Source organism: Eumetopias jubatus, unplaced genomic scaffold (assembly GCF_037043125.1).
Source record: "Eumetopias jubatus isolate StellerSeaLion01/CBP00866 unplaced genomic scaffold, mEumJub1_p1.0 scaffold_17, whole genome shotgun sequence".
NCBI lineage: Eukaryota > Metazoa > Chordata > Mammalia > Carnivora > Otariidae > Eumetopias > Eumetopias jubatus.
Genome location: NW_028274823.1, coordinates 76,903,281 through 76,929,412, shown reverse-complemented (window position 1 = coordinate 76,929,412; position 26,132 = coordinate 76,903,281). Strand labels below are relative to the sequence as shown.

The following is a 26,132-nucleotide window of genomic DNA, read 5'->3' as shown; positions in this document are numbered from 1 at the left end:
GAGGAACAGAATTCATCACTCTACTGTAATGGCATCTCGCATCAGATGAAAGAGCACCTGGTTAAAAGGCCATCTCTGAAAACCATGTTTATCCTTGCATCAAGAAAAATGCATCAGCTATAGCTAAAGTTATGGATTTAATGAATGTAAAGTAGCAAAAGCCATGAAAAGGATTTTTAGACAACTGATATTTTAAATTCAAATAACAACTGAGAAAGTAAGTTTGCTCTGGTTCTCAACTGAATAATCAAACCAGGAGATAGGCATATAACAGTAAAATCAAGGAGGAGATAATCAGAAAACAATTAGGAATATATCCAAAGAATTCTTTTAAAATGGAGAAGAAGATATAATTCGAGATCATGGTATATTTTTAAAATAAACCCTTTTTAAAATACATATATGTATTTATTTATGAATCTCTGACTCATTTTCTTTCCTAGTTTACTTCCAAAATAAAACTCAACATGGCACTGTATACCATTGGAACTGACATGGAAAGGCATAAAAGATTTCAAAACAGAGCAAGCAAGCCTAGCTAAGCCTAGCTCTTTTAAATAGGCTGGAGAGGCTGTAAAGGAGGAAAAATTTATGCATATCCTCATTGGAGGAACCATGAACTTTTTGCCAGCTGCAAGGCCTCAGCCTGGATTTAATTCCTTCATCATCAGGACACCTGAATCTTTCAAATTCTTCACTTTGAAAGGAGGCAACTTGAATTAACAAGTTTCAATCCTTCATTTATCTACTAACCCAACCAATCCCAATTAACAGACTTTCAATTCCTATTTTGCTTAGAGGACCTAAATGAGAACTGCACTCATGACCTTTCACCTTTACATCTCTGTCCCCTCCTTGTCTTCCGCGGAGCACAATTCAAGTTCCTATCTGAATCTGTCTCCCGAATAGCCATTCTCATTGCCCAAATAAATACCTGTTTGCTCGAAATCTCAGTGAATTCTTTCTTGGTTGACAAAGTTGAACCAAACTCCTGTAGCACTTTTTATTTTCATTTTTAAAAGCTTTAAAAAAATATATTCAGGATTTTTTAAGTGAAAAAGCAAACTTGTCTTGTGGATCAAATGGTACCGATTTTTCATTTCTTACTACTTTAACTTCTCCCTAAGCTGATTGCTTTTGTAAAGGCAAAATTCCCTTTGACACATTAGGACAAAACAATTTCTTTAAGAGATCCGTTTGTGTGGGTAAAGTAGATACCACCAGAACTTAAAAAATCCTGTTATTCTCGTAAGGCAATTAACACCACATGAAAAAGGAGATTAATAACTATCTGTAGGAATAACTGAAGAGATTTTTGGGTTGTTCTGAATGCTGTTAAACAAGAACAAAAGACTGTGTTAATAAAAAGCGGAGGATATGCATTGAGTACAGAAGCAGAGAGCCTTCAGATTTGTAACTGTTTCCAACAATCTTCAGGGAGGAGGGTTATTGAAAGACTAACACCCTGGTACCGAAAAGTTCCATCTTTTGAGAGAAATGAATGCATCCAGAAAAGGTATAGGATATCCATTCACTCCTGCACCCTGTATAGCTTCTTGGAGAGACGCTCCCAATTATAGCACATACCACACTGCTTTGGAAACAGACGGTGGTATATCCATCTGGAAGACTCTTCAGCAACATTAATCTTTAATGATGCCAAGACCCAGCTGTTGCCTGGGGCCTGGAGTGGGAGTGGGTATCACAGCACACGGGCAAGAGGGAACTTTTAGGGGTGATGGAAACTGTGTCTTGACTGGGGAGATGTTACATCTCCATCTGTTAAAACTCGTAGAACTGTTGAACTGAGGTGGTTAATTCGGTTTGTAAGTTGTATCTCAACAGGGTTAACTTTAAAAGAAGAAAATATTCAGTATGTGCTCTCCAGGAATGCAAAAGTGGTGACAAGAAGGTCCCCAAGCTCCAGGGCAGTGGTACCCAGGATTTACAGAGCGGCTCACACCGCGCGATCAGCAGCTCATCTTATGAAATCCTCCGCCTTTCCCCACTTTATAAAGAAGGTAACAAACTCAGAGAGATGAAATAATTCGGTGGAGCTCACACAGCGCAGGGGCGCTAGCGCCGGGCTTTGAGCCCAGCCAACGTGATTTCACAGCTCACATTTTTTTAACCCCTGGCGAATCTGCTGCTACGTAGTAAAAGCCTGGATAAATGTATGTCTAATAAATGGTTCCAGTTACAGATCCTTAATGCTCACAAAAGACTCGCCCTGAGACTGAACCGTTCAGGCGCAAACCGCACGGTGCGGACGGGTAGCCCCCAGCGGAGGAGCCCAACGGAACACAGAACCAGAGCCTGAGCCGGAAGTCTGGCACGGCGAAGGGGTGGGGCTTCGATGCAGGGAGGTGGAGTCATCTCATCGCGTTTCTGACAAGCTTGTACCTCTTCCCTTGCCGTAGTGCCTGAAACCGGAAGCTCTCCTGAAGCGTGCTATGAATTTCCGGGCGAGAGCCGGCGGCTTGGGTAGCATGTGGGAACTGCTGTGAAGACCTGTTACTCTTGTACGCGCCTCCCGAGGTCAAGTTCCCGGTGAGCAGGAGCTGTAGGGGAGTAGACGATATACGAAGGGAGGGTGAGGTGTCCGCGGGTTTTCGAGTGTCGCGGAGTCAGGACTGAAGAAAGCCGTGGTGCGCGGCCCCAGGAGCTTTACTTAGTTAACGCTGTTGCTGTGGTGTCGGCACCCTGGAGTCCGTGAGTCACGGAGCAGCCGGTTGTGTGTCCGGGACGGCGCCGAGTGCGAGGGAAGTTACTTACATGTGAGGCATTAGGGGCTTGTAGTTAAGTCACTTGGTAGTTTCCTGGAGGCTTCTCACAGTGGTTTTGTTTTCCTAGCCTGTGTTTTTAGGAATCTGCCGGCGTGAGCGATGACGTCCTTAGCCCAGCAACTCCAACGACTCGCCCTCCCTCAGAGTGACCGCAGTTTGTTATCGAGAGATGAAGTTGCTTCTTTGTTGTTTGACCCCAAGGAAGCGGCCACCATCGACAGGGACACGGCCTTTGCCATTGGTGAGCCATCCGTTAACTAAGAAAAGCTCTGAGGCGTTTGTTTTGTGGATGTTGGTGTATCGTCTTCTCTTCTGACCCTCCCTCTTTCTTAGCAGTTTCTAACTTGTTGACTTATGTTGTTCAGGGATAGAGAGTAACAAATAATCATGTGCTAGATGCTTGAAACGTACGTAGGTAGCGGTATCTGAATTTCACAGATGAGGAAACAGGGTTAGGGAGGTTAACGAATGGGTAGAGCGAAGAACAGCTCAAAAAAGGCTGGAGGCAGTGACTGCGATGCAGGAGGAGTCCTCCTAATCCCTAGGAGGACTGGCCTAGTTACTGAAAGGGTGTTTGTTTGTTTTTAAAGGAATGGCGTCTGCCCAGCAGAACTTTATGTTCCAGTGAGGGAGATGGGACTTATTTTTTATGTTGAAAACTAGAAATCTGTATTTGGGACTGTATTACGATTATACCTAATAAAAGAATACAGAGATTTGGGGGGTAAGTAAACCTATATAAAAGAGGGGTGAGATGAGTTTGCTTGCAAAGAATTGTTAAATCAGCTGGCCTTTTCCTAGGATGCACTGGCCTGGAAGAGCTGCTGGGGATCGACCCTTCCTTTGAGCAGTTTGAAGCACCGTTGTTCAGCCAGCTAGCAAAAACATTGGAGCGCAGCGTTCAGACCAAAGCAGTGAACAAGCAGCTGGATGAAAACATTTCATTATTCCTTATTCACTTGTCTCCTTACTTCCTACTGAAGCCAGCACAGAAGTGCCTGGAGTGGTTGATTCACAGGTAGCAAATAAAATTACAGAAATAATTATGGGCTAATAGCTTTGATCTTTAAAAAAATAAGTAATGAGAGCACTTAAACCAATTTAAAGCTGAGAAATTAGGTATATTAAGAGATTAACACCATGTCTTTTGGGTGAGATAAGCATGCCCCCCTGTTAAATTCACTTTTGTTGATAGTGAGAACTAGAACTCCTAGAGATCTTGAGTTTATAGGCCAACTTCAGGGGCGCCTGGGTGGCTTAGTCGGTTGAGCGTCTGCCTTCAGCTCGGGTCATGATCCCAGGGTCCTGGGATTGAGCCCCAAATCAGGCTCCCTGTTCCACCGGTAGCCTGCTTCTCTCTCTCCCTCTGCCTGCCACTCTGCCTGCTTGTGCTCTCTCTCTTTGAAAAAAAGGCCAACCTCATTAGTTCTAAGGAGCTCATTACTTTGCCGTTACAAAAAAAAAAAAAAAAAATTGTTACTACATATATGGAGCAAAGGGTATTCTTAAACTTCTTTCTTGCCGAAATAACAAAACCAATGCTTTGGGAAGAGGCAAATCGTATCCTCTAAAATACTGTAACTTAAGAAAAACAATAGTAGCTAATGTGTATTGAACATTTTTGTGCCAGCTTCTGTGGTAAGCACTTTGCATGCACTCAGTGCTTACAGCATTCCTATGGGAAGATAGTTGTATTCTCCCCATTTTACAGTATACCAAACTGAGGCATAGTTAAGTTACCTGAGTCACACAAGTAGTAAGCTGAGGTACAAGATGGTTTCCAAGGTTTGCTCTTTTATCCTCTTTGGAAATTGTGTTAGTAAGTATACTCGTATACTCAGTTTATATTCTCACTTAATTGCCATCACATCACAGCTTACACAGTTTTGTTTATTCTGCCATGTGTTAATATGTTTCAAAAGTAGAAAGACCTACATGTCATTAATTAGAGACATGGGGATAAAGTGATTCCCTTCTGGAACCAAGTGAGTCGTTGAGAAAACATAAGTTTAACTTGGGTCTTCTGAGTATCAGAACGTTAGACTCATCAGACAAAAAAAAAAAACACAATAAGTCTGTAATAGTTCCCTTTTTCTTCTAGCTTTTAACCCCCCCACTCCCCCCCATAGATGATTAGTGTAAGGAGTACTTTTTGTATTCATGTAATTTTAAATTCAATACAAGATGAGTAGGCCGCCCTTGGTTATTGTTTTAAAATAAAGGTGTATGCAAAGTTTGAGGTGTGTTGTGCTGCCTGAGGTAGAGGGAAGCTTCATGGAGAAAGTAGCATCTTGGCTAGTAAGTTTAGAGTTTAGACATGAGGGATCACTCCACTGTGAGAATTAGGAAAAGCATTTCGAAAAAGGAGATATTTGAGCTAGGTCTTCAGAGCTAGAAAGGATTTAATGTATCTGATGTAATTAATGAACCTCTTATGGTAGAGGAGCCAACACAAAGTTTTGTGAAGTTCAGGGACAAATCATAAATGGTTGTAATTTAACAGTTTTTTTAATTCAAAGAAGGTAATGTGACTTTCTTTTTCATTAGTCTTCTGGTTTTAGAATTCTGATAATTAGGGAAGCTGAGGAAGCTGTGCAAGGTGAACTTTAGAGCATGGAGAGGAGCTGAGCTTTGCTGCCTAGTTGACCGGTTGCTTTTCTGTTGGTTTGACTGCAGTGATCGTACAGTTTAATTAACTTAATAATAGGTTTAAAAAAAAAAAAGCTGAATGTGAATGGTGTGTGAATTTTGATATTGAATATTAAAAAAATATTACTGCCTAAGAGTTGACCAAATCTTGCAAGATAGAGACGTATATTTAATGCTCTTTATCTTGCTTATAATTATGTGCTTGTTTTCACTGATACTTATTCTGAGTAGTTTTAGCTCATTGACATACAGTTTGGACATGTAAGGAAATATGTGCTCGTAGGTTTTGTGTCAGTTTGAATTGTTTGCTTTTCTCCCCCCAGGTTCCATATCCATCTTTATAATCAAGATAGCCTCATTGCTTGTGTTCTACCGTACCATGAGACAAGAATATTTGTACGGGTTATACAGCTCCTAAAAATTAATAATCCAAAACACAAATGGTTTTGGTTGTCACCAGTTAAGGTATGATTGTTGAATGACACGTATTTTACTGAATATTGAGCATGGCAGTTCAGGTTAGTAGGAGGACAAATGGGGACAAGAGTAGACTAATAGACTGTAGGACCATGGAAAGAGTTAACTTTATGCATGATGATAGTGAGGTCAGTGATCAGAATTAGTAAAAAGAAAGGAAGTACAGTTTAAGAGTTTGAGTGTAAAGCACTTTAAAGGGTGTTTAAGAAGAGAAAGCCAAGCATGATAAAGCTTATCAAATTACTCCCTCTGCTAATAACATCAAGACCATTTTTTTTCCCTACTCTACACACAGACACTGATGCTCTCTAGACACACTTGTTTCAGGTATGCAAACCCCCACTGACCTGTTGAAGTTCATTTCGGATTCTCCTTTTGTTGATTTATTCAGTATTCATTTCGGATTCTCCTTTTGTTGATTTATTCAGTATTTATTGAGCACCCAGTACATGCCATGCATGATGGTAAATGGTGAGAATAGCAGTATAAATTTTCTCTTTCTCGTCTATTTCTATTACTAGTGTTATTGTAAAGCAGAGACAGCCTATCACATTGGCTGAAAAACCCAATCTGACTATTAGAGTTATTAGGAATCTGGACAATCCAGATTTAGGTAAATACATAATCGAAATGCAAAACATGATAAGTAGGCAGTATTCACTGAGTGCCTGCACCTTGCTGCTGATCTCTTGGATTTCTAAACTTTGCACAGTTTTATATTTTAATCTCCTATCTACCACAAGCTATATGTATTTTCTATTTATGAACTGCACCAGTATGAAACTGTTACTGGGGAAGGTACTTTAAAAAATAATAATCGTTGGTGGATGTCCATAATGATAGTTGGTTCTTTCTGTCTATGACAGCAACATGGAGTGCCCTTAGCTAGGGGAACCTTGATTACCCACTGCTACAAAGATCTCGGATTCATGGATTTCATTTGTAGTCTGGTGACAAAATCTGTGAAGGTGAGTAATACCGTGCTTCTTGACTGTATAATTCCATTAAAAGATTGCTTGCTTGGGATGAAGGAAGCCTGCTGAGGCATTTCCTAATTACTATACTTTGAAGAAGTTCCTTTTAAGTGACCTGCTGTTCCGGAGCATGAGCAGTTTGATCAGTCTTTCATCCCCAGAGGTGTCTTCCTACAGAGATGAATTATTCTGTTTCTTGCCAAATCCTGTTTTTAGTGACTGTTTAAATAAAGAGATGATCGAAAAATGTCAGGATTGTTCATTCTTGTACTTAATTGAACCGTTGCGTTCGTGTGTTTAATGTTGTATATGGTAAAAATGAACACGTCAGCCTGAAGTAGTTGAGGAGAGCTATAAATCTCCTTATACTTTTACCTCATTGGGCTTTCCCTTTTATATGTGCTTTGTGTGTTTTGTTCTAGGTTTTTGCTGAGTACCCTGGGAGTTCAGCTCAGTTGAGGGTGCTTTTAACATTTTATGCTTCTACCATGGTGTCTGCTCTGGTGACTGCTGAGGACAAATTGGATAATATAGTTGCCAAGCTGTTTCCATACATCCACAAGGTTGGTCCTGCTCATACGTAAAGTAGATTATTTTATACTTGAAGGAATTTCCTGGTTTTTAAAAAATTTCACTTAGACATAAATATTTTAAAATTGAAGACCTATTTCAGATGGTTGGGAAGATTTAATTTTCTGGTAAAAAAAAAAAATATGACTTCTTTTGTCTTAAAAACTTAACCAAGTGGGATCTTAATTAGGGTTCCTTAAGAATTAATGTTGGCTATTTGGCCCTGCCGCTGTCTTCCAGATCTGTTTTCTTAGCAGTCATGTTGACTCACCGGAAAAGGAAGGGATTAGAAAATCTCAAGGCATAGGCTCTTTTATTCTTTTTACAGTGACTTGCGCTTCTAAGTGTTTCTTCTTCCCAAGTGCCTTGTTGCCTGTCACCCTTCCAGATTCCTCATGGATTTACTGCTTTCACTTCTGGTGTCCCAAAATCATTATCTTTAATCAGACACTGTTTTGTTTCTGAAGTCTCCTTTACACTGGTGGGTGTTTGCCTTTAGAAGAAGAGCCTGTTGGCCACTGTTAGCATAAATAGTGGATATTTGAGTTGGGAGACCTTCTTAGATCCCTCCTCTCGTCCAGGACACTTATCTCTGTGTGCTCAGGAAAAGAGGTCAATTTCTGAGGAGTGATTGACTCTCAGTGTGTGTTAGGTAGTGTTAATCTCTAATTTATGGCATTTTCAATTTGAAAGGTAAAGTGACACTTTAAGTAGAATTCAGTGGTATAGTTTATCATTTTTCCTTATATCTTAAAAAATATTTAGGGATTGAAATCATCTTTACCAGATTACAGAGCTGCAACGTATATGATAATATGTCAGATATCTGTGAAAGTGACAATGGAAGATACCTTCGTTAATTCGTTGGCTTCACAGATCATCAAAACGCTGACCAAAATTCCCTCTTTGATCAAGGATGGATTAGGTTGCTTGATAGTGCTCATGCAGAGACAGAAGCCAGAGAGCCTTGGGAAAAAGTATGTACAATTGAATTGAGAAATGATAGTAATTAAAGGAGAATGAAGTTATTTTGAATAATTCTTTTCAAAGATAAATTTTATACTTTTTTTTTTTAATTGCCATATATTAATGTGACTTTTAAAGTTAACATGTACTTATTTCTTCAAAGACCATTTCCTCACTTGTGTAATGTTCCTGATCTTATTACAATACTTCATGGGATTTCTGAAATTTATGACATCAGTCCTCTTCTGCGTTACATGCTTCCTCATCTGGTTGTCTCCATTGTTAATCATGTTACAGGTATGTGGATTTACATTTTATGTTGAGAAACTTAGTGTCTAAGATCTGATTCTCTTAAAATAGGAATCACCCTCTCCTTAATATCTTTAAGATATTTAAAGTTTCTGCTATATAATTGTTTTTGTGTAACTTATGTGAAAAACATTTGGGGTGGGGAGTAGGTTGGTTGAAGGGAGATCCTTGTTCAATGAACAATATACTCAGAATCCTGGTTTTTTGTTTTTTTTTTTAACGTGTGTTCCTAAACAATCTCTACGTGAAAAAGATTATGGAATTATTTTAAAATGATTAATATATGTTGCCAAGTAAAACTTTCCCTTCTCATTTGGATATTTCATGAACTTCAGTGACTCGTTTATAATAAATATTCAGTTGCCAAAAAAGTTTTTCTCCTTTGAGTCATTGACCATAGACCAAGAAAATCTCATACATAAAGATCTAAATTTTTAAAAAGCCATAAAAAAGGTAATTAAAAGTGATTATTCCCATTATATGCTTTTTATCCTTCAATAAATACAGAAAGACAAGAAGAAATGCTTGGTCCTATTGCCACTTAGGCTAAGAAAGATATACTAAGGAAGACATCTCTAAATTATGTCAGTCTATTGAAAATTAGGTTTGCTTAACCAGATCTTGGTTGACATATGTGTTTGAGAAACATGACTAGCATGTATAAAAGTGTGTTTTTCATATTTTGTTGGTGATGAGTAATGTGGTCCCAGTCTTTGAAGACAGGGTCAGCATCTGATTCATAACACATCCATCATCAATCTGGAATAGAAGATGACAGCTCTTGGTTCAGGAAGGCATATCGAGATGATGGTTGAGCCTGTTTTGAGAGCTAGTTTATTAAGACCTAGGCTTGGGTCCCAACTTCAGCCACTTCTAATATGACCTGGAATGACTATTTTTTGGACTTCTGTTTTAATAAGAGAGGCATGAAAAACTTGTTAAAAATAAAGAGAATTTCAGGTAAAGCATAAGTGAGGGTAATGTATACAAAAATGTTTAAAAATATATAGGGGCACCTGGGTGGCTCAGTCTTTAAGCGTCTGCCTTCGGCTCAGGTCATGATCCTAGGGTCCTGGGATCGAGCTCCGCATCGGGCTCCTGCTCAGCGGGAAGCCTGCTTCTCCCTCTCCCACTCCCCCTGCTTGTGTTCCCTCTCTCGCTGTGTCTCTCTCTGTCAAATAAATAAAAAGTCTTTAAAAATATATATATATATATATATAAATGGATAAATAGGTAAAATACACTTTTATAAACAGGTAAAAAGCTGGTTATGGATGGATATGGTTTAAAGTTACTCCTATAGAAGGGTCTTCTGCTGTAAATAAATTTAATAATGTAAGTGCAAAAAACTTTTCCCAATCAATTTTAATTTATGTTATATCCTAAAGGAGAAGAAACTGAAGGGATAGATGGTCAAATCTACAGGAGACATTTAGAAGCCATACTTACAAATATATCACTGAAGGACAACTTAGACCGTTTTTTGGCTAGGTAAGGTTATTATTTCTGACATGCTTTTGGTTTATATTTTTATGGTTTTGTATACTTTTTAGAATTGGCTAGCAGTTTTCCAGTATGTCTGTATGATGTACTTCTTGATTTGTCAGTATCATTTCACTAATTATAAGTACTTAGTGCAGTAATTGTGGCAATAGAAGGAAAAAGTAATTTCTCTTTAGTGCTTATGTATGATCATGGAAAGTTAATAGTTAAGTTAAATTTGGGTTATAGCTACATGTAACTAGTGGCTGTTTCCTATTAATAAATGATCAAAATGCCTGAAACAATACCTCACAGTTGGCATTTAGTAAATATCAACTAGAAACTTAATACTGAGGGTTGGTGTGAAATAAAGGTTATTTCTTCCTTTTCTATAAAGATAGTTCAGTTTCCCATTTTCTTTTTTTACTTAAAGGGCAACTTGATACAAGTGCAAAGAATGTAGGCATTGCAGTCAGACATGGGCTTGAATCCTGCCTCTCTCATTTCCAGGAGTGTAGAGTAGTAAATTCTGAAGGTCAGACTGCCTGGATCTGGTTTTGCTGTTGGGTGACATTGGCCTGTCTGCTGGTGTGTGTCATTCATGCCCCTCGCTCACAGAGTTGGCTTGTGAATTAGAATATACGCAGGAGGTACTGTGGAGAGTGCGGGTCCCGGGATCAAACTGGGGTTGAAAACCTGCTCTACCTCTTAACGGCCCAGTAGGGCTCGCTAAGTGTTGGCTCTGGTGGTTCTCCTTTGATCTCAGGCAAATTACAAGAATTCTTAGCCCCAGTTTTTGTATATGTAAAGTAAGAATGACTTCTACCTTGTGGAAGTGTGGCAGATAATATTTCTAAAGCAGCTAGAACATAATGGGTACTCAGTAAATAGTAGCTCTCATGTCTGGTGATACCTGTATTGTTTTGCAGCCTTCTTTTTGAAGAGTACACTTCATATAGTTCACAGGAAGAAATCGATCCTAATAAAGTATCTTTGCTTAATGAACAGTTTCTTCCACTTATCAGACTTCTAGAAAGCAAGTAAGTTGTGTGTTTTTGCCCTTCTCTAATGTGTGCCTCTTGACTTATAAAAAGAAGATTCACAGGTCACGTCATAATAAAGTGAATGAATTGTAAAGAGGCTGTCCTTCCCCCCTGCCGCCTTGAGGAAGACAGGTGGGGGATTTAGGTGTATTTGAAATATGACTTTCATATAGGGAATAGTGGCTGTGTGGAGACTGTAGAGAGTATAATTTTTTTTATAGGGAGACATTGTTGCAGTAGTCAAAGTAACAAACTTGATTGCTTCTCGGCCTTTTGGCTAAGATCAAGTGCATAGTAACAAACTTGATTAACATCATTTGGTTTTATGTATACCATTTATTAAAATTGTAAGTCTCAGTAATTGTTTAAGTTTTATGGTTTTTTTATATGTGTATGGTACGTGTGGTCAGTAACTTCACTAAGAATAATTAACTCACTAATTTCTTCCTAGATATCCCAGAACATTAGATGTTGTACTAGAGGAACGCCTAAAAGAAATTACAGATCTAAAAAAACAAGAACTTTTTCATCAGTTTATCTCTCTTTCTACAAGTGGAGGAAAGTATCAGGTAAGTTTTCCTTCAGAGAAATTACTACAATTACGGGTATATTTGTGTGGCTCTTTGAAGAGGTCTGGAAGGAAATTTGCTACATCACGCCTTTCTGTGGAAAGTTTAATGGACAGATGAGATTTGATACAGTTTACCTAGTTCCCTGAAGTAAGGCTGTGAGGCAGGGGTTGAATCATTGGAAAAGGGCACAGTAATTTAACTGAAAGGGATATGTATTTCAGGAAGAGTATTGTTTGGAAATGTTAACAAATGGTCATTAGCAATCACTAAAAGGTGGCTTCACTTAGTTTCCAGCGTGTCCTTATTTTTCTCCCATATCTGCACTTTCCAGTGCAGTACCCACTAGCTACATGTGGCTATTTAAGTCACTGATTAGAAAGAGTAGGTGGATTTTAATTTCATGAGCATGTTAGAACTTAGAACTTTCCTGGTGATTCACCCTAAATCTTTCTGCTAGAAGTGAGACACTTAAGCAGTTCTTACAAATAACCTTGAAGATAAATATTATGAAGAGAAATGTGATTGTTTTGGTTTTGCTCTTCCATAATTAGACTTTCATCTTTAATGGCGTTTCATTTCCAAATCTGAGGATGGTAGACAGATTTCCTTCTTAGTCTGATTACTAAGTGAAGTAACTTGTCATAAATTTGACTGTCGTTGTTGTAGCATTTAGACGAATTGCTTTTTGTCTTCAGTGACCAATGTTTTTAATTTATATTTTCATTTAGGTGCTAATAAAATGATTTATTTTAGGTACTTCTCAGTCTGGAGTCAGATCTACATAAAGAATGCAAAGTTACTTCATAGAATTGCTTCGCTAAATAAACCTACCCATAGCCATGAGGGTACTCAAAATCACCACATTAATAATACACATTTTGTTCATCTGTTGTAACTCATACCATGTTCTAGAGACAAAGATTTTACTTTACTTCTTGGTGTCTGAAATTAGATGATTGTTATCAACTATGTTGGGTATTTTGGGATGGTTTTCTCTAGTTCTTAATTTTGATCAGATGCTGCTCAGATTTAATGGTGAAATCGTTTGGTGACTGTGATGAATCCTGTAGTTTTTAGCAGATTCTGATACCTCCTTGATGCTCAGTCTGAATCATCCACTTGCTCCTGTGAGACTTCTGGCCATTAATCATCTGAAAAATATCATGAAAACATCAGAGGTTTGTGTTAAATAGCTTCATTTGTGGTATTTTTATCCTTATTGTGAACAGTATGATTCTAGAGTAAGAAATTGAAGTTACCAACTACAATTGATACTGTGTAATTACAGCCATAAGATGAATAAAGCAGATGAGAGTGCACTGGATGAAGATTTAGGACCATACACATGCCAGCAGCCAACACTTTAACCTTTGTGTGCTGTAATAAGAACTATCTTCACATGTTTCCATGTTGCAGATTATTAAAGTGTTTTCAGACTAGAATTTCTAGATCCTTTACAGAGGCTCACAAATTATCTGAGAATGTTTTAGTTTTGAAATTTGACTTTGATAGTCTCAAGGTCAGCATGAGTGTATTTGGGGACATGGGAATGAGAGGTTTTTGGAACACCGTTCCATGATCTCAGTACCTGCAGTTGTATTTGTGTTTCACATTGTGGTGGCTGCAAGTAGTAAGTACAAAGGCTGACTTAATTTGTAAATAATGTCTTTATACCAAAATGGTATTTTACAGAGACTTTGTAATGATTGAAATGAAGCAGTATTTTTCAGACGTAAGCCATTCAAACAGTACCTTCACGATTTTTTGCTGTGTTTGCTTACTGCTGATACCATGTTCTAAAAATTTTTCTCCCGCTTTTAAATGGACTTTTTTTTTTTTTACATAGCCATCAAATCACGGGTTTGAAGAACTAATTGGTATAGATATTTTACTGTAGTTACTATAATTGAAATGGGAGTGTTCATCTGTGTGATATCTGAAATCCTCTTGTATATGTACTACTATTTGCATATTTAGAAAATTTCTGGAATAAAGAAAAGTGGTCCTAGAGTTGTTTCCCCATGGCACATAGTAATATAAACATGCTGAACTCGAACTTGTGTCATGGTTGGTAGAACCAGATTCACATCACAAGTAGAATTTAATTTCAGCTAATCATAATTACCATAGTAAATTCATTTCAATTTGAGTTTTATTGGTTTTGTAGGGTTTTTAAATATTGGACTTAAAAATTTTTGTTTTGTATTTTTAATATTTTTATATTTTTGAGTCACTTAATTTTTAAAATGATCTGTAAATAAAAACATTAGGATCTGTGAGAATATTTCTTTAAAAATGGTTGATGTAGTACTCAGATTTATAATCTCTTGCTTGATTTGATTCATTTCTGATCTGGCATAAGTTATGTTTCACAAACTGCTGATAAGTGTGTGTTACTGATTTTTTTTTTTTTGATAATTAAACTATTGAATACTGGTCTTTGTTGTGATGGGAAGATTCCAGTGTCTAGAATGAAAAAGGGATTCCTGGAAGCTCCTAATACTCCTGAAGCTGTTTTCAGCCTTCTTTTACTCTTAATCCCTTCCTCCCCTGTCTTTTTCTGGATCTGGTTAGTTTTTCAATAAAGGGCACTGTATATATATCCACCTTTTAGGTTTAAGTATTGTAACTACAGTTACTGTCTTTCTCTGCGTGTTTTGCTTTCACTTTCCCTTCTCCATCAGTGATAGAACATAGATGCTATTCTAAAATTTCTGATTGGGATATTTGGCTACTTGTTAGCTCTAGAGAAAATTTTGGCGACGTTTGATACAGCAGACTTGGACTTCAGTTTTGTAAATTCTAGGGATTTTGGTTTTATCTCCCAACAGAGTGCCCTGGTACTTTTTTGTAGCATTATTTATATTTTTTTCCACCACCTACAGGTAGGGATATATTTAGGTTGGCTTGTAGTCTTACTTTTCCATTACTTTGAGTGATTGTATGCTTTATTTTCTTTTGTTGATGAAGAAAAATAGGATCTCTTTTTGACAGACTGGCAACTGGCTTCTCAGCCGATGTACTTGTAAAAATCTTGATAATGATGGCTAACTTTTAACAGTATTTACAATGTGTAAGGCCTTGTTCTAAGCACTGACGTGTATTACTTCATTTTGTGGCAGTCCTCTCAGATAGGTACTATTATTAGCTCTATTTTAGGGATGAGAATAGTGAGACCTGGAAAGGTTAAGGAACTTGTTGCAGGTCACACAGCTGGTCAGTGGTGGAGCTAAGATTTAAACCTAGACGTTCTGGTTCTTCAGTCTATGGACTCTCAATACCCGGGCTCTTATTTAACAAGTCAAACTTCTTAATGCAAAGATTAAGTTCAGATTATACATATTTTATGGTATTTTGAATAGAAACTGGGAAAAGTTTGTACCAAATAATTACTCATCTAAAAAGGCCCTTTATATCTAGTTCAGTGCAAGTATGCTTGGAGTGTTTGAATTTGTGTTCAGGCCAGAGCCTGTATTTCTTGACTGATAATCTGGAGTGCTTTTCATAAAACTAAGCTTTCTTTCTAGTGTAAACTCTTAGGAGGTTTTGGCAACAACCAAATTTATATATTTTTTTTCTCTTGCTTAGGAGAGTGTCGATGAGTCTTTCATAAAAGAAGCTGTTTTGACCCGGTTAGGTGATGATAGCATAGATGTTGTTTTGTCAGCTATAAACGCTTTTAAGGTGAGTGAATTTGTTGTCTGTTGAAATACACAATTTGTAAATATTTTCTTGCCCTTCCCAGGTGATTCTCTGCTCTAGGCAGGAACATATTTGGAAATTATTCCTTCATTGGAAATTTGTTCTCTTGAGAACATAGACGTAAGCCCGGTTAAGGAAAGCTCATGGGAAAAATTAGACTGCACAGCTTTATGTATATGGAAGTTTTTCAAAAGGGAGAAGCACTTTGTGAATTTTTATCAATAGTAAATACCTTGGGATCATGGAAAATTGTCTCATAAATGCCACTTTGGAGAAATTACTCTCATAAAGCTTTGAAATTATATGAGGGCTGTTGGGAGATAAATTCTTTATAATTCATTATTTTTTAAAGTTCATTTAACAAGCACCATATATATCTGAAGCAAGTGAAAATTTACTTACGTACGTTTCTTCCCCTGTAGATTTTCAAACAACACTTTAGTTCGGAAGTAACGGTTTCAAATCTTCTCAACCTCTTTCGAAGAGCAGAACTTTCAAAAAATAGAGAATGGTATATATTCATTTCTCCTCATACTATCTTGAATTGACAATTCTATATCAGTTTCAGTTTTTTTTTTCTTTACATTTTTGCATCTTATAATTTCGTTACATAGCCCTTTGGTCATGGTAGTGGAATGGTTCATAGTGTAACTCTTGCATTATAAAAAGAATTAGGGTTTGTGGGGGTTCATTATACTATTCTCTGTGTTTGAAATTTTTCTTAATCAAGTGGAGGGAGTATGTAATGGGTGACATAAAACTGAAATCTGGAAAGTAGGATGGGAAGTAGTTTTAATTTTCTGCTTTATATAATTCTATTTAATTATTTTTACAAGGATAGTATATTACTTTATAATTAAAAGTAACCATATTAAAATAAGCTCAGAGGCACATGGTCCCCTTCTGAATTGTTTGATGAGCTCTAGTTGTTTCATTTTTGGCATCTAAGCTTTTTGCATGGGGAAAAAAAATGACTTAAGCTCTTTGGGGGAGGAGAGCATGTCTTAGAGATTTTTGTATCTGTCCTATTTAGTTCTTAGCACATACTGTGTGTTCAGATGCTTCTTTAACTTATGAGTGAATCCCCGATTTCTGGTGGAGTTGAGATACATTGTGAGATACATGTTTTATGTTAAAATTAACCTAATGATTTCTCAAAAAAAAAAAAAAGGATTTGAGAGAATTAGCAGTTTAATTACTGTTCCAAATAGCTCCCTTATTAGCATGGATTTTGAGTGATTGTCTAGGTATCTCTGAATAACATGTTTGGTGAGGAGATCAGGATAGTGTCAGTTGAGTGGGAACAATTAATAATTTTTTGCTGTATTTAATTTAAGTTTCTAATGGGTCTCTCAACCAAATGTGTTTGTGTCTCAGGTACAAGGTACTTGAGGTAGCAGCAGACATATTAATTAAGGAAGAGATACTGAGTGAAAATGATCAGTTGTCAAATCAGGTGGTGGTACATTTGCTGCCTTTTATGATTATTGTCAATGATGATATGGAATCTGCTGATATGAAAATTGCTATATATTTGTCGAAATCAGGAATTTGCTCTCTGCACCCTATATTAAGAGGCTGGAAAGAAGGTAAGAAATCCGGTTGCCTTTGAGGACAAAAAAAACTTTAAAAAGAAGATAAGTACATTTAAAAGGTGGCTCTGATCATTATTTGAAATCATGTTTGCTATGATCTGTGTCAGCAAGATTTTTAAAAATTTTTGCCAAGGTCAAAAACCTACAGTTGACTCTTGAACAACACAGGTTTGAACCGCACGGATTCACAAGTGCAGGTATTTTTTGATAAATACAATAAATACATTTTCTCTTCTTTATGGTTATTTAAATAGTGCTTTTTTCCCCTTTAGATTACATGATTATAAGAATACAGTATATGACACATATAACATAAAAAAGATGTGTTAACTGTTTATGTCATGTTGAGGCTTCTGGTCAATAGTAGGCTATTAGTAATTAAGTTTTTGAGGAGTCAGAAGTTATATTCAGATTTTCGACTGTTGGGGAGGGGCATTGGCAACCCTATTCCCCATGTTTTTGGACAGTCAACTACAATGAAAAGGATGCTGACCCACAGATTCAGAATTGGATAAAAGGAAAAATAGAGAGCAAACCTTCATAGGAAAACTGTGAAACTTTTGCCTAAATTTCTTACTCTACAGAATTCTTTAGGTGAGTATTGGTGATATGTGTCCTCTGTGTTCATTTTTTTTTTTTTTAACAGCTCTTGAAAATGTGATTAAAAACACAGAGTCAGGAAAACTAATTGGTGTAGCAAATCAGAAGATAATTGCGTTATTGTCTGACAACATAAGTTCAGGGGATCCTTCTTCAATGTTAAAGATGGTACGTATGCTGTCAAAGACCACCCCTGGGCTTGTTGTAATTTTATTAGATTCTCAGTGTTTGCTTTGCTAGATTTTTTAAAATAATTTTGCATTTTTTGACTACTTTGTTATGCTACTTTGTTATGCTTTAAACATGTATAGCGTTACATAGTATATTCTGCAGATTGTTTAAAATCTTTCACATTTTATATAACTTTTGTGGTTTTACATTGGACTAGTAAGAATAGTGTATACTTCTTCGCTTTTCTGTTTCCTGTCATTTAGAATATAAAGTCATATTTTTTGTTAAAATAGCATAATATCTAAAAGGATTTTTTATCTTTTTTGCGTTAGTAAATAAACCTTTGTCAAGGTATTAGGTGTATAATTCTAAAGCATTTATCCAGTTGCCAGATGCAATTACGTTCATTATAATTCTGAAATTATTTTATTATTACTTAGAAATCAGTGCTTACTACTTTTTAAAGGCTTTATATTTGTCATCCCACTTTAAATGTAAAACACATAATAGGTAGGTCTGAGGTAGAAAACATAGTTTTATTCAAACTAAGAGCTATCAGTAATGGAGTATGTTTATTTTTCAAGGTGGAGGATTTAATAAGCATTGGGGAAAAGGAGTGCTTTAGCCTGAAGCAGAAAGTGACTTTTCACGTGATCATGGCTGTGCTTGTTTCTTGCTGTTCATCTTTAAAAGAAACTCACTTTCCATTGGCGATAAGAGTCTTCACTTTGTTGCAAAAAAAAATAAAGAAGCTTGAAAGTATCATTACTGCAGTGGTAAGGAGTGCAGAGTCTCTGGAACATTGCATAAAGTGGCAGCCAGGCTTGTTAATCACAGCAACACTGAAAATTGGGGGCTGAAATGCTAAATCTTTGGGTACTAGGGCTGAAATGTGAAGCAGCCTTGGGTAGCAATAGGTAGTGAATTAGAAAATTTAATTGAATTATAGAATTTCAGGGTTGTGATGTGTGGTACCTGATGGTTGACTCTCCCCTGTATTATCTTTATTGAGTAATTATCTGAGTTATATTTAACTACCCTTTGTGATGAAGAATTCACTAGGCTTGTTAGTGCTTGGACAAAATATTACTTCATTCTGTTGTTTAAAAAGAATTGATTTTCTTTTTAAAGATTTTATTTATTTGAGAGAGAGTACGCTCGAGGGGAGGTGTAGAGGGAGAGGGAGAGAATCTCAAGCGGACTCCCCGCAGAGCACAGAGCCCTGTGCGGTGTGGTCGCATGATCCTGAGGTCGTGACCTGAGCCTAGACCAAGAGTCGGACATTTAACTGAGCCACCCAGGTGCCCCAAGAATTGATCTTTTGTATTATTTTAATAACTACATCAGATTTGGGTCTCACCAGCTTACTGTTGTCTTTGACAGTACTGGCTAAGGAACATGTTTCAGCTGTTTGTGTTCTTACCTAGTATCACATCCTGAGGTAATAAGGTTATTTCTTTTAACATCTTTAATAGTATTTTGTTTTTATCTGTCCTCCAGCGTTCAGAGGGCTCCTCATTCTAGGATTTGCTGAACGAATTACATCTTTCTTACATTTACATATACCCTCAGGATTTTACAAGTTCTAGCCATAGTCATTGTTACCTAAAATCATGTAAACTTTAAAAGCATGAATCTTCGGAGCTTCTGAGTGGCTCAGTTGGTCAGGCATCCAGCTCTTGGTTTTGTCTCAGGTAATGATCTCAGGTCGTGGGGTAGAGCCCCACCTTGGGTTTTGCGCTCAGTGTGGAGTTTGCTTTAGATTCTTTCACCCTCCCTTCCGTTCACATGTGCTCTCTTTCTCTGTTGCTCTCAAGTAAATAAATAAAAATCTTAGAAAAAAATACAAAAGAGTAAATCTTCGTATTTTAAAAAGTAGCCCAGATAAGCCCTTCTTAATTTCTTTGTAGAATGTGATAACCTGAATGGTGTTTGCCCTTGGTGTTAAAAGTGTGAACAAATGGAGTGTTTTATATATGTGCACATAATATGCTGTTTTATATTTAGTACCCTTTCTGGGAGTCCTGAGTCTCTTTCCAGCTGCAGCAGCACACTGAGCCAATGAAATCCCTCACTAGAGACATTTTCTCAAAAGTCTGGCTTTGGGTTATTTTCCTTCTAAATTACTACTTTGCCCTCTCCTGCACAGAGTCTCGTTTATCATTTTTCTTCATGTTTTCTCATGCTGCTTTTTAGTATCTGCGGTATAATTTTAAACACCCTCACATTTTGCTACTTGTTTAGAACTATTTCCAAGTTTGGAGATTTTACCGTGCACCTTCTTCAGATTAGAAGTGTGTGACATGAGAAAGGTCCTTTAAGGGTCTCCTGGAGCTCCAACTCCTTTCTGGGTAGAAATGTGCCACTAGATAAACACAATTTATATGGATAACATTTGTTTTTAGATATGTTTCAAGAAAATATAGATAAAATGAAGCTGTGGATAATTTATTTGTATCCTTCTTTTGTAAATAGTGATGGTTGAACCTCTCTACAAATTTGGTTAAAGCTAATAATCCTCTCCTCACTTAAATGCACAGAGAGACAAAATTTTTGCATATTACCCAATCATTTATCCATTGCAGGTCCTCTGGGTATAACCCATGTTCAGAACGCCTTCATATTTATGCTCTTTGTTTCCTTTACCATTTCAGGAAATCCCCTCAGAATGGCATTTTGAGCTGATGCTGGACAGAGAGATACCAGTGGAACTGTGGGCACATTACATAGAGCAGCTCAACACGGCCCGGCGTTTTGCTGTGGAGGACTCTGTTTTACTCATATTTTCACTGAAAAATTTTATTCATGCACTAAAGGCTCCTAAATCTTTTCCTAAAGGTAGGACAAAGTGTGACTTTTGAATGTGATACTCTAGAAAACTGAATTATTATCTCCACAACTATTCTGTCTTGAGTGAAAACTCCCACCAGTGTGTTCACATAAGTTTATTCATTGTTTCTCTTTCTCTTCATGTCCATGTAGATGATATATGGTGGAATCCCGAACAGCTGAAAGAAGACAGCAGAGCCTTTCTGCGCTTGCTTATTGGACTCTTTGAGATGATACTCCATGGTGCTGATGCCATTCATTTTAGGGTTCTGATGAAACTTTTCATAAAGGTACTAGGCTCATCTTTTTCAGGCGTACTCTTCCCTTTCAGAAGATAGAGCAGAGCATTTTAGTTATGGCAGTTTTTAATGAAAATGAAAGTAGATTTTTAAACAGTGAAGCATATGTGGTAATGTACACAGGCCGTATGAAGTAGCGGTATCCTCATGACACCAGTCAGTAGGCCAGAGACTAATATTGCCCCATGCCTACTAGTGTGTTAGGCCTATGATGTACTTACTAATCACAATTCCATTACCAAGGAGAAACTGCCGTTCAGGGGGGTGAGTTAGCATATGCAACTCAAGTTAAGAAATTTCAGTGACCTCCGTATTGCCAGGCCAGCGGTCAAGTCTCTGTTCTTGTCTCACTGACCCCTCAGCAGCATTTGGCACCGTTGGTGACGCTTACTCCATCTTGGAATTCTTTCTTAACGAGGCTTCCCCAGCATCACGTGTCTTGGTTTTCTGCTTATTTTGTTTCTCGTGTTGTTATTGTTCAGTGTGTTCAAATGCAAAGTTACAGCGAGTCCTTTGGATTCATTTACATACTTCTCATTGGTTAAAATGAGTATGGAAAATTTTAAGTCGTGGGACAAGGCAAATCATTGCAACAAAGTATTTGTTTTCTGCAATTGTATACTAGTGAAAAGAGGCTTTGAAACCAACTAAATGTGAGTAAAAATTAAACTTCACTGTTGTTTGTTTATTTAATTTAGGTGCATCTAGAAGATATTTTTCAGTTATTCAAGTTCTTTTCTGTTTTATGGACATACGGGTCTAGCCTTTCAAATCCACTTAACTGCACTGTAAAAACAGCACTGCAGACTCAAGCTCTTTATGTAGGTTGTGAGATGCTCTCTGCTCAGAAGGCACAGAATAAACATCAGCTGGCATCTGTATCTTCTCCAGGTATCGTGAGTAGCCTGTTACGTTCTGTCATGGCCAACTTGAATGCTTTCTCTACATGTAGTTTATGTAGGTTGTAGTTGGGAGAATGTCTTCTTAATTTTTTTTTTTTAAATAGTGCGTGCACTCTCTCTGCTCTCTGTGTATGTGTGGTTTATGTATATGCATGTAAATTGTATATATGTATATATAAATTACTTTTGTTTTTAGATTTTACTTATTTGAGAGAGAGGGCGCATGCACCAGCAGGTGGGGAGGGGCAGAGGGAGAGGGAGAAGCAGACTCCCCGCTGAGCAGGGAGCCAGATGTGGGGCTTGATCCCAGGACCCTGAGACACCTAACTGAGCCACCCAGAGGCCCCTCTCTAAACTACTTCTAATCACCAAAATAGATAGTAGAAATGGCAGATGATTAATCATGGGTTGTTAATATCCAACTATTGATGTTCTGTGTGTCAGCAGTACAGGGTTACATGGAGAAGCCAGACCATTTAATGTAGTTCTGTATTCATCTAACTATTTGTAAAGTGGGTCTCCACTCAGACAACCTTTTTGGATTTGTCTCTTTTATCAGGTAGAAGTCATCTTCAGGTTGGGCACTCACTAATACAACAACCCAAAATTATATTTTTTGATAAAGTGAAATTAGCAAATTTTGCAAAAGATGCAGAATTTCATGAAGTTGAACATGATATTGAAAACTACCTTACAAACTACTGACAAATTAGAGAATCTGGTAGAATTAGACCCTGTGGTGATTAAAGATGAGAGAACTGACAAGGATGATGGATATGATTGATACTTCAAACTGGAATATTTTAATGTCAAAGGAATAAGAGTGACCCTTAGGAAATTTGAAGGTGTTCTAGATTTTTTTTTTAATTCTAAAATTGCTTTTTATAAATGTTCTGTGGAAGTAAAGTGAATGATCATATGCTCTTCCCAAAACAGTTTCTCAATGTTTATCTTTCATTAGCTCTGTGAAAGAGCACGTAATTGTAACCAAAATTTTGTTAAACACAAGGTAACATACATACATAGATTTCATGTTTTACTTACAAAATAAAATCCCATGAATATAATTATTTCTTTACTACTTACTATAAAATTGCAGTCTGTGTTTTTAGGTAACTTATTTTAAGGTTTTTTCAGTTTTCCCCTTTGGATGAGAAGACCCTCCTGTACATTTTTTAAACTTTAATTCTTTAATAAAAGTATTACTATAAGTATTACAAGTATTTTATAGTAATACTTTATATAAAAATTTATTTTAAAATGTCTGCAGACTATTCCATTGAATGGAAATAGCATGATTTATTAAAATGGTTATTTTCTGTTAAATTTGGGAATTTTCATAAAGATACGATTATTTAGAGGTCATAACTATTTTGATTTTCTAAGTTTGAAATGTCTGTTATCTTTTGGTATCAAAGGTAGTGGTTCCTGAGGAATGTATGTCTCCAGGACCAAAAAACTTAACTTTTCCCCAGTTTTGCTGCAAGATAGGCTCCCTGCCTCCCCCTGCTGCCTTGTCATCTGTCACCTCCCTTCTTCCTAAAGTACTTTTGCATTTATACTGCTTAGAAATGTCACAGTACTCCACTGAAAACAGGAGAGATGCACCTTTTTCTACTGGGAAGCTCAAGGACTGCGCACTAGAGTCCCAGGGGGCCTAAAGTGGAAGGTCATTTAGCCATTGCATCTGTCCTCCGTGCTCTCTTCTTTGAGTATGCAGTGAGCTTCTATGCATACCTTCCTTGTCTGTGAGGAGTCCAGGAAATGCTGGCTGGTACTTCTTTTAATCTGTTTACAAAAAACGTTATGCCTTTCAAAAGAAAAAGGTATTGCCATATTAATATAGCATGGTGTTATATGAATTAAGTCTTTATCAGGGGCTTGGGAATCTAACCACCATTTATTACTTTCTGTGCAGATACTTACTCCAGCTCAGTCTTACGTAGAGGAAATTTTGTTAGATGAATAAACATTTAACCTCATTTGTAGAAAGATGTAGACTGCCTTTGGTTTTTTAATATCTGATCAGTATAGTAAATTTATATATTTAAAACCAAAGCTCAGTTTTTTTTTCAATTTTTATGTAAAATATGCTATTTAAAATATAAATAAAATGAGTTGGGAGAATGAAGTCACATAGTTTTAAATGGAAGAATATTCCTAAGAGCTGATTGTTTAAATAAGGTAGTTTTTGCTTACCTTGAGTTCCAGTACGTTACTTGAACAAAGTACTTAGTACTTTGAATTTGTTTTTGAGTTACACAGGGAATTTTAGCAAATAATATCTTGGCCTGAAGCTGCCCTTTGTGTGAATTCAGTTTTACAGGTGTTTTTTTCTGACTTTATGAGTTAGCATTACAGAGACCAGGAAAGATTTCCAGTTTTCAGTTTACCTTCTCAGAAAAGTTCAAAAATTTGTTGAGCTCTTAGCATTCCAGAAGTGGAATATATGGAATGGATCATTATGAGCAAAATAAAAGTCACCACAACTTGTCTCAGTAGATAGCACAGAATAAAGCTTAAATAACTAATTACCATAAAAAGAATTTAGGTATCTTTTTATCCCAAAGACATCTTTTCAAAAAACCCCAACCTAGTTGATCTTATGGATGCATTCTACCAGATTTTTGAAGCAGGTTTTTCAGTGCTGTTGAACTGAGCAGGGCATAGAATGAAGAAAAGCTTCCAGATGCTTTGTTTAAAATAAGCATAACATTGAAAATTGACAGTGCTTCCAGACAAAAACAAAACAATAGTCCAAGTTGCTTTGAATAATAGTGCAAAGTTTCTAAATATTTGCAAACTGAGTCCAGCATATTTTTGAAAAGCAAGCATTTACCCAAAAAGAGTTCATTCCAACAATACAAAATTGGTTCAAAATAACAAACTCTTAATACAGTTAGCCATATCATTGTTAAAGGAGAAAGTCCATATCATTTTCTAAAGAACTGGAAAGGCATTAGAGAATAATCAGTCATTACTTCTAATTAAGTGACAGCAAAATAAGAGTGATGTAATAAAAATACTTCTCAAATCAAAAGCTAGCATTTTCACTGCAAAGTTGGGGAAGCGAAAGTGTTCCTGTTAAATTCATCCATCACTGTTACTGGACTTGGTTCTAGAAGTAGTAGTTGGCAGAAGTAGCTGTTTCAGATACTGACAGAACGTATAAATGATAAAGCTGTAGAATTCTTAGGTGGATTATTAAATGGGACATCTGGCTAGCCATTTGGAAACATATAAAAAGTTTGACTCCAGCCTTATTCCTTAGACAAAAATTTCATGTGAACTAAAGATTACACATTAAAAAAAACACACGCACATACAACTTGGCTCTAGCATTAGAAGAGACATGTAGTACATGTGGCCTCTCTCTAAATATGGAGATAGACGCTTGAACAACTCAGTGTGGGGAGGGCCTCTCTAAGCAACATGCAAAACTAGAAGAAAAATTAGACTAATCTCTCCATTAGAAACTCAGACATCTGTTAAAGACAGAATATTTGCAAAGCCTGATGCACAATGGGTAGTTTACTCTGCATACTTACAAGGATGTATGTACAGAGGTGTTTGTTGTAGCAGTTGTAATGCTGAAAGACAAAGAGCAACTGAACTTCACCAGTAAGATACTGGTTTAAAAAATACAGAAAATACAATGGAGAACCATACAGTTTTAAAAGAATGATTTAATTTAGACACACACACTTACGTGGAAAACACTTCAAAATAAATTGAGATGTGATCGTTTCTTGGCGTCTGTGAGTGTACATCGTGTGCCCTGCTCTCATTTGTGTGTTTTCGAAAGGATATACTAGCATATATCTAACATTTTGCTAGAATAGTAAATAGTGGTCTTCGGGGAGAATTTCAGTGAGGAGGAAGACTTCGACATACCCTTTGGTACTATAAGTTTTGTACTGTATCAGTTTTTTAAATTGCTAAATTTTTTTCTCTTTGGTTTTAGTGGTGATATCTCTACTCGTTAATCTGGGAAACCCCATAAAAGAAGTACGAAGGGCCTCCATTCTTTGTCTCCAGGCCCTCAGTGGAGTGGTGTCTCAGTTCCGTCTGGTAATAGATCATTTGGTTCCTAAAACAGAGGAGATCACCTCAGATGTCACCTATGTTGCTCAGGTAAACTCATCAGCAAAGATTGATCGTGTGCACATGCCTTTGTATACCTGTGAACAGTTTCGTCCTTTCTTG

The 26,132-nt window shown here is 36.9% G+C and overlaps 1 protein-coding gene and 1 long non-coding RNA gene across 3 annotated transcripts in view; one reads left to right on the top strand and one right to left on the bottom strand.

Moving 5' to 3' along the window:
• The first annotated feature begins 2,467 nt into the window (after nucleotides 1-2,467).
• HEATR1 (HEAT repeat containing 1) overlaps nucleotides 2,468-26,132 on the top strand; it is a 46,520-nt gene continuing 22,855 nt past the window's right edge. Inside the window, exons 1-21 of one of the 2 annotated variants that reach the window (XM_028104577.2) lie at nucleotides 2,468-2,550; nucleotides 2,854-3,027; nucleotides 3,588-3,804; nucleotides 5,759-5,900; nucleotides 6,779-6,880; nucleotides 7,309-7,449; nucleotides 8,222-8,433; nucleotides 8,586-8,719; nucleotides 10,120-10,222; nucleotides 11,143-11,253; nucleotides 11,708-11,825; nucleotides 12,899-13,006; nucleotides 15,417-15,512; nucleotides 15,953-16,041; nucleotides 16,908-17,119; nucleotides 17,772-17,893; nucleotides 18,481-18,672; nucleotides 20,551-20,734; nucleotides 20,879-21,015; nucleotides 21,723-21,915; nucleotides 25,891-26,060. In XM_028104577.2, the coding sequence (XP_027960378.2) occupies nucleotides 2,886-3,027; nucleotides 3,588-3,804; nucleotides 5,759-5,900; nucleotides 6,779-6,880; nucleotides 7,309-7,449; nucleotides 8,222-8,433; nucleotides 8,586-8,719; nucleotides 10,120-10,222; nucleotides 11,143-11,253; nucleotides 11,708-11,825; nucleotides 12,899-13,006; nucleotides 15,417-15,512; nucleotides 15,953-16,041; nucleotides 16,908-17,119; nucleotides 17,772-17,893; nucleotides 18,481-18,672; nucleotides 20,551-20,734; nucleotides 20,879-21,015; nucleotides 21,723-21,915; nucleotides 25,891-26,060 (2,925 nt within the window). In that variant the 5' untranslated portion in view covers nucleotides 2,468-2,550; nucleotides 2,854-2,885. The remainder of the gene's footprint in view (nucleotides 2,551-2,853; nucleotides 3,028-3,587; nucleotides 3,805-5,758; nucleotides 5,901-6,778; nucleotides 6,881-7,308; nucleotides 7,450-8,221; nucleotides 8,434-8,585; nucleotides 8,720-10,119; nucleotides 10,223-11,142; nucleotides 11,254-11,707; nucleotides 11,826-12,898; nucleotides 13,007-15,416; nucleotides 15,513-15,952; nucleotides 16,042-16,907; nucleotides 17,120-17,771; nucleotides 17,894-18,480; nucleotides 18,673-20,550; nucleotides 20,735-20,878; nucleotides 21,016-21,722; nucleotides 21,916-25,890; nucleotides 26,061-26,132) is intronic. The other variant, XM_028104578.2, reaches the window with a different exon arrangement.
• Nucleotides 12,359-23,919, bottom strand: LOC114210304 (uncharacterized). The gene is made up of 3 exons (XR_003609502.2): nucleotides 23,664-23,919; nucleotides 15,933-16,021; nucleotides 12,359-12,979 (listed from the first exon to the last, which is right to left on the bottom strand). It is a non-coding gene; the product is annotated as an uncharacterized LOC114210304 (long non-coding RNA).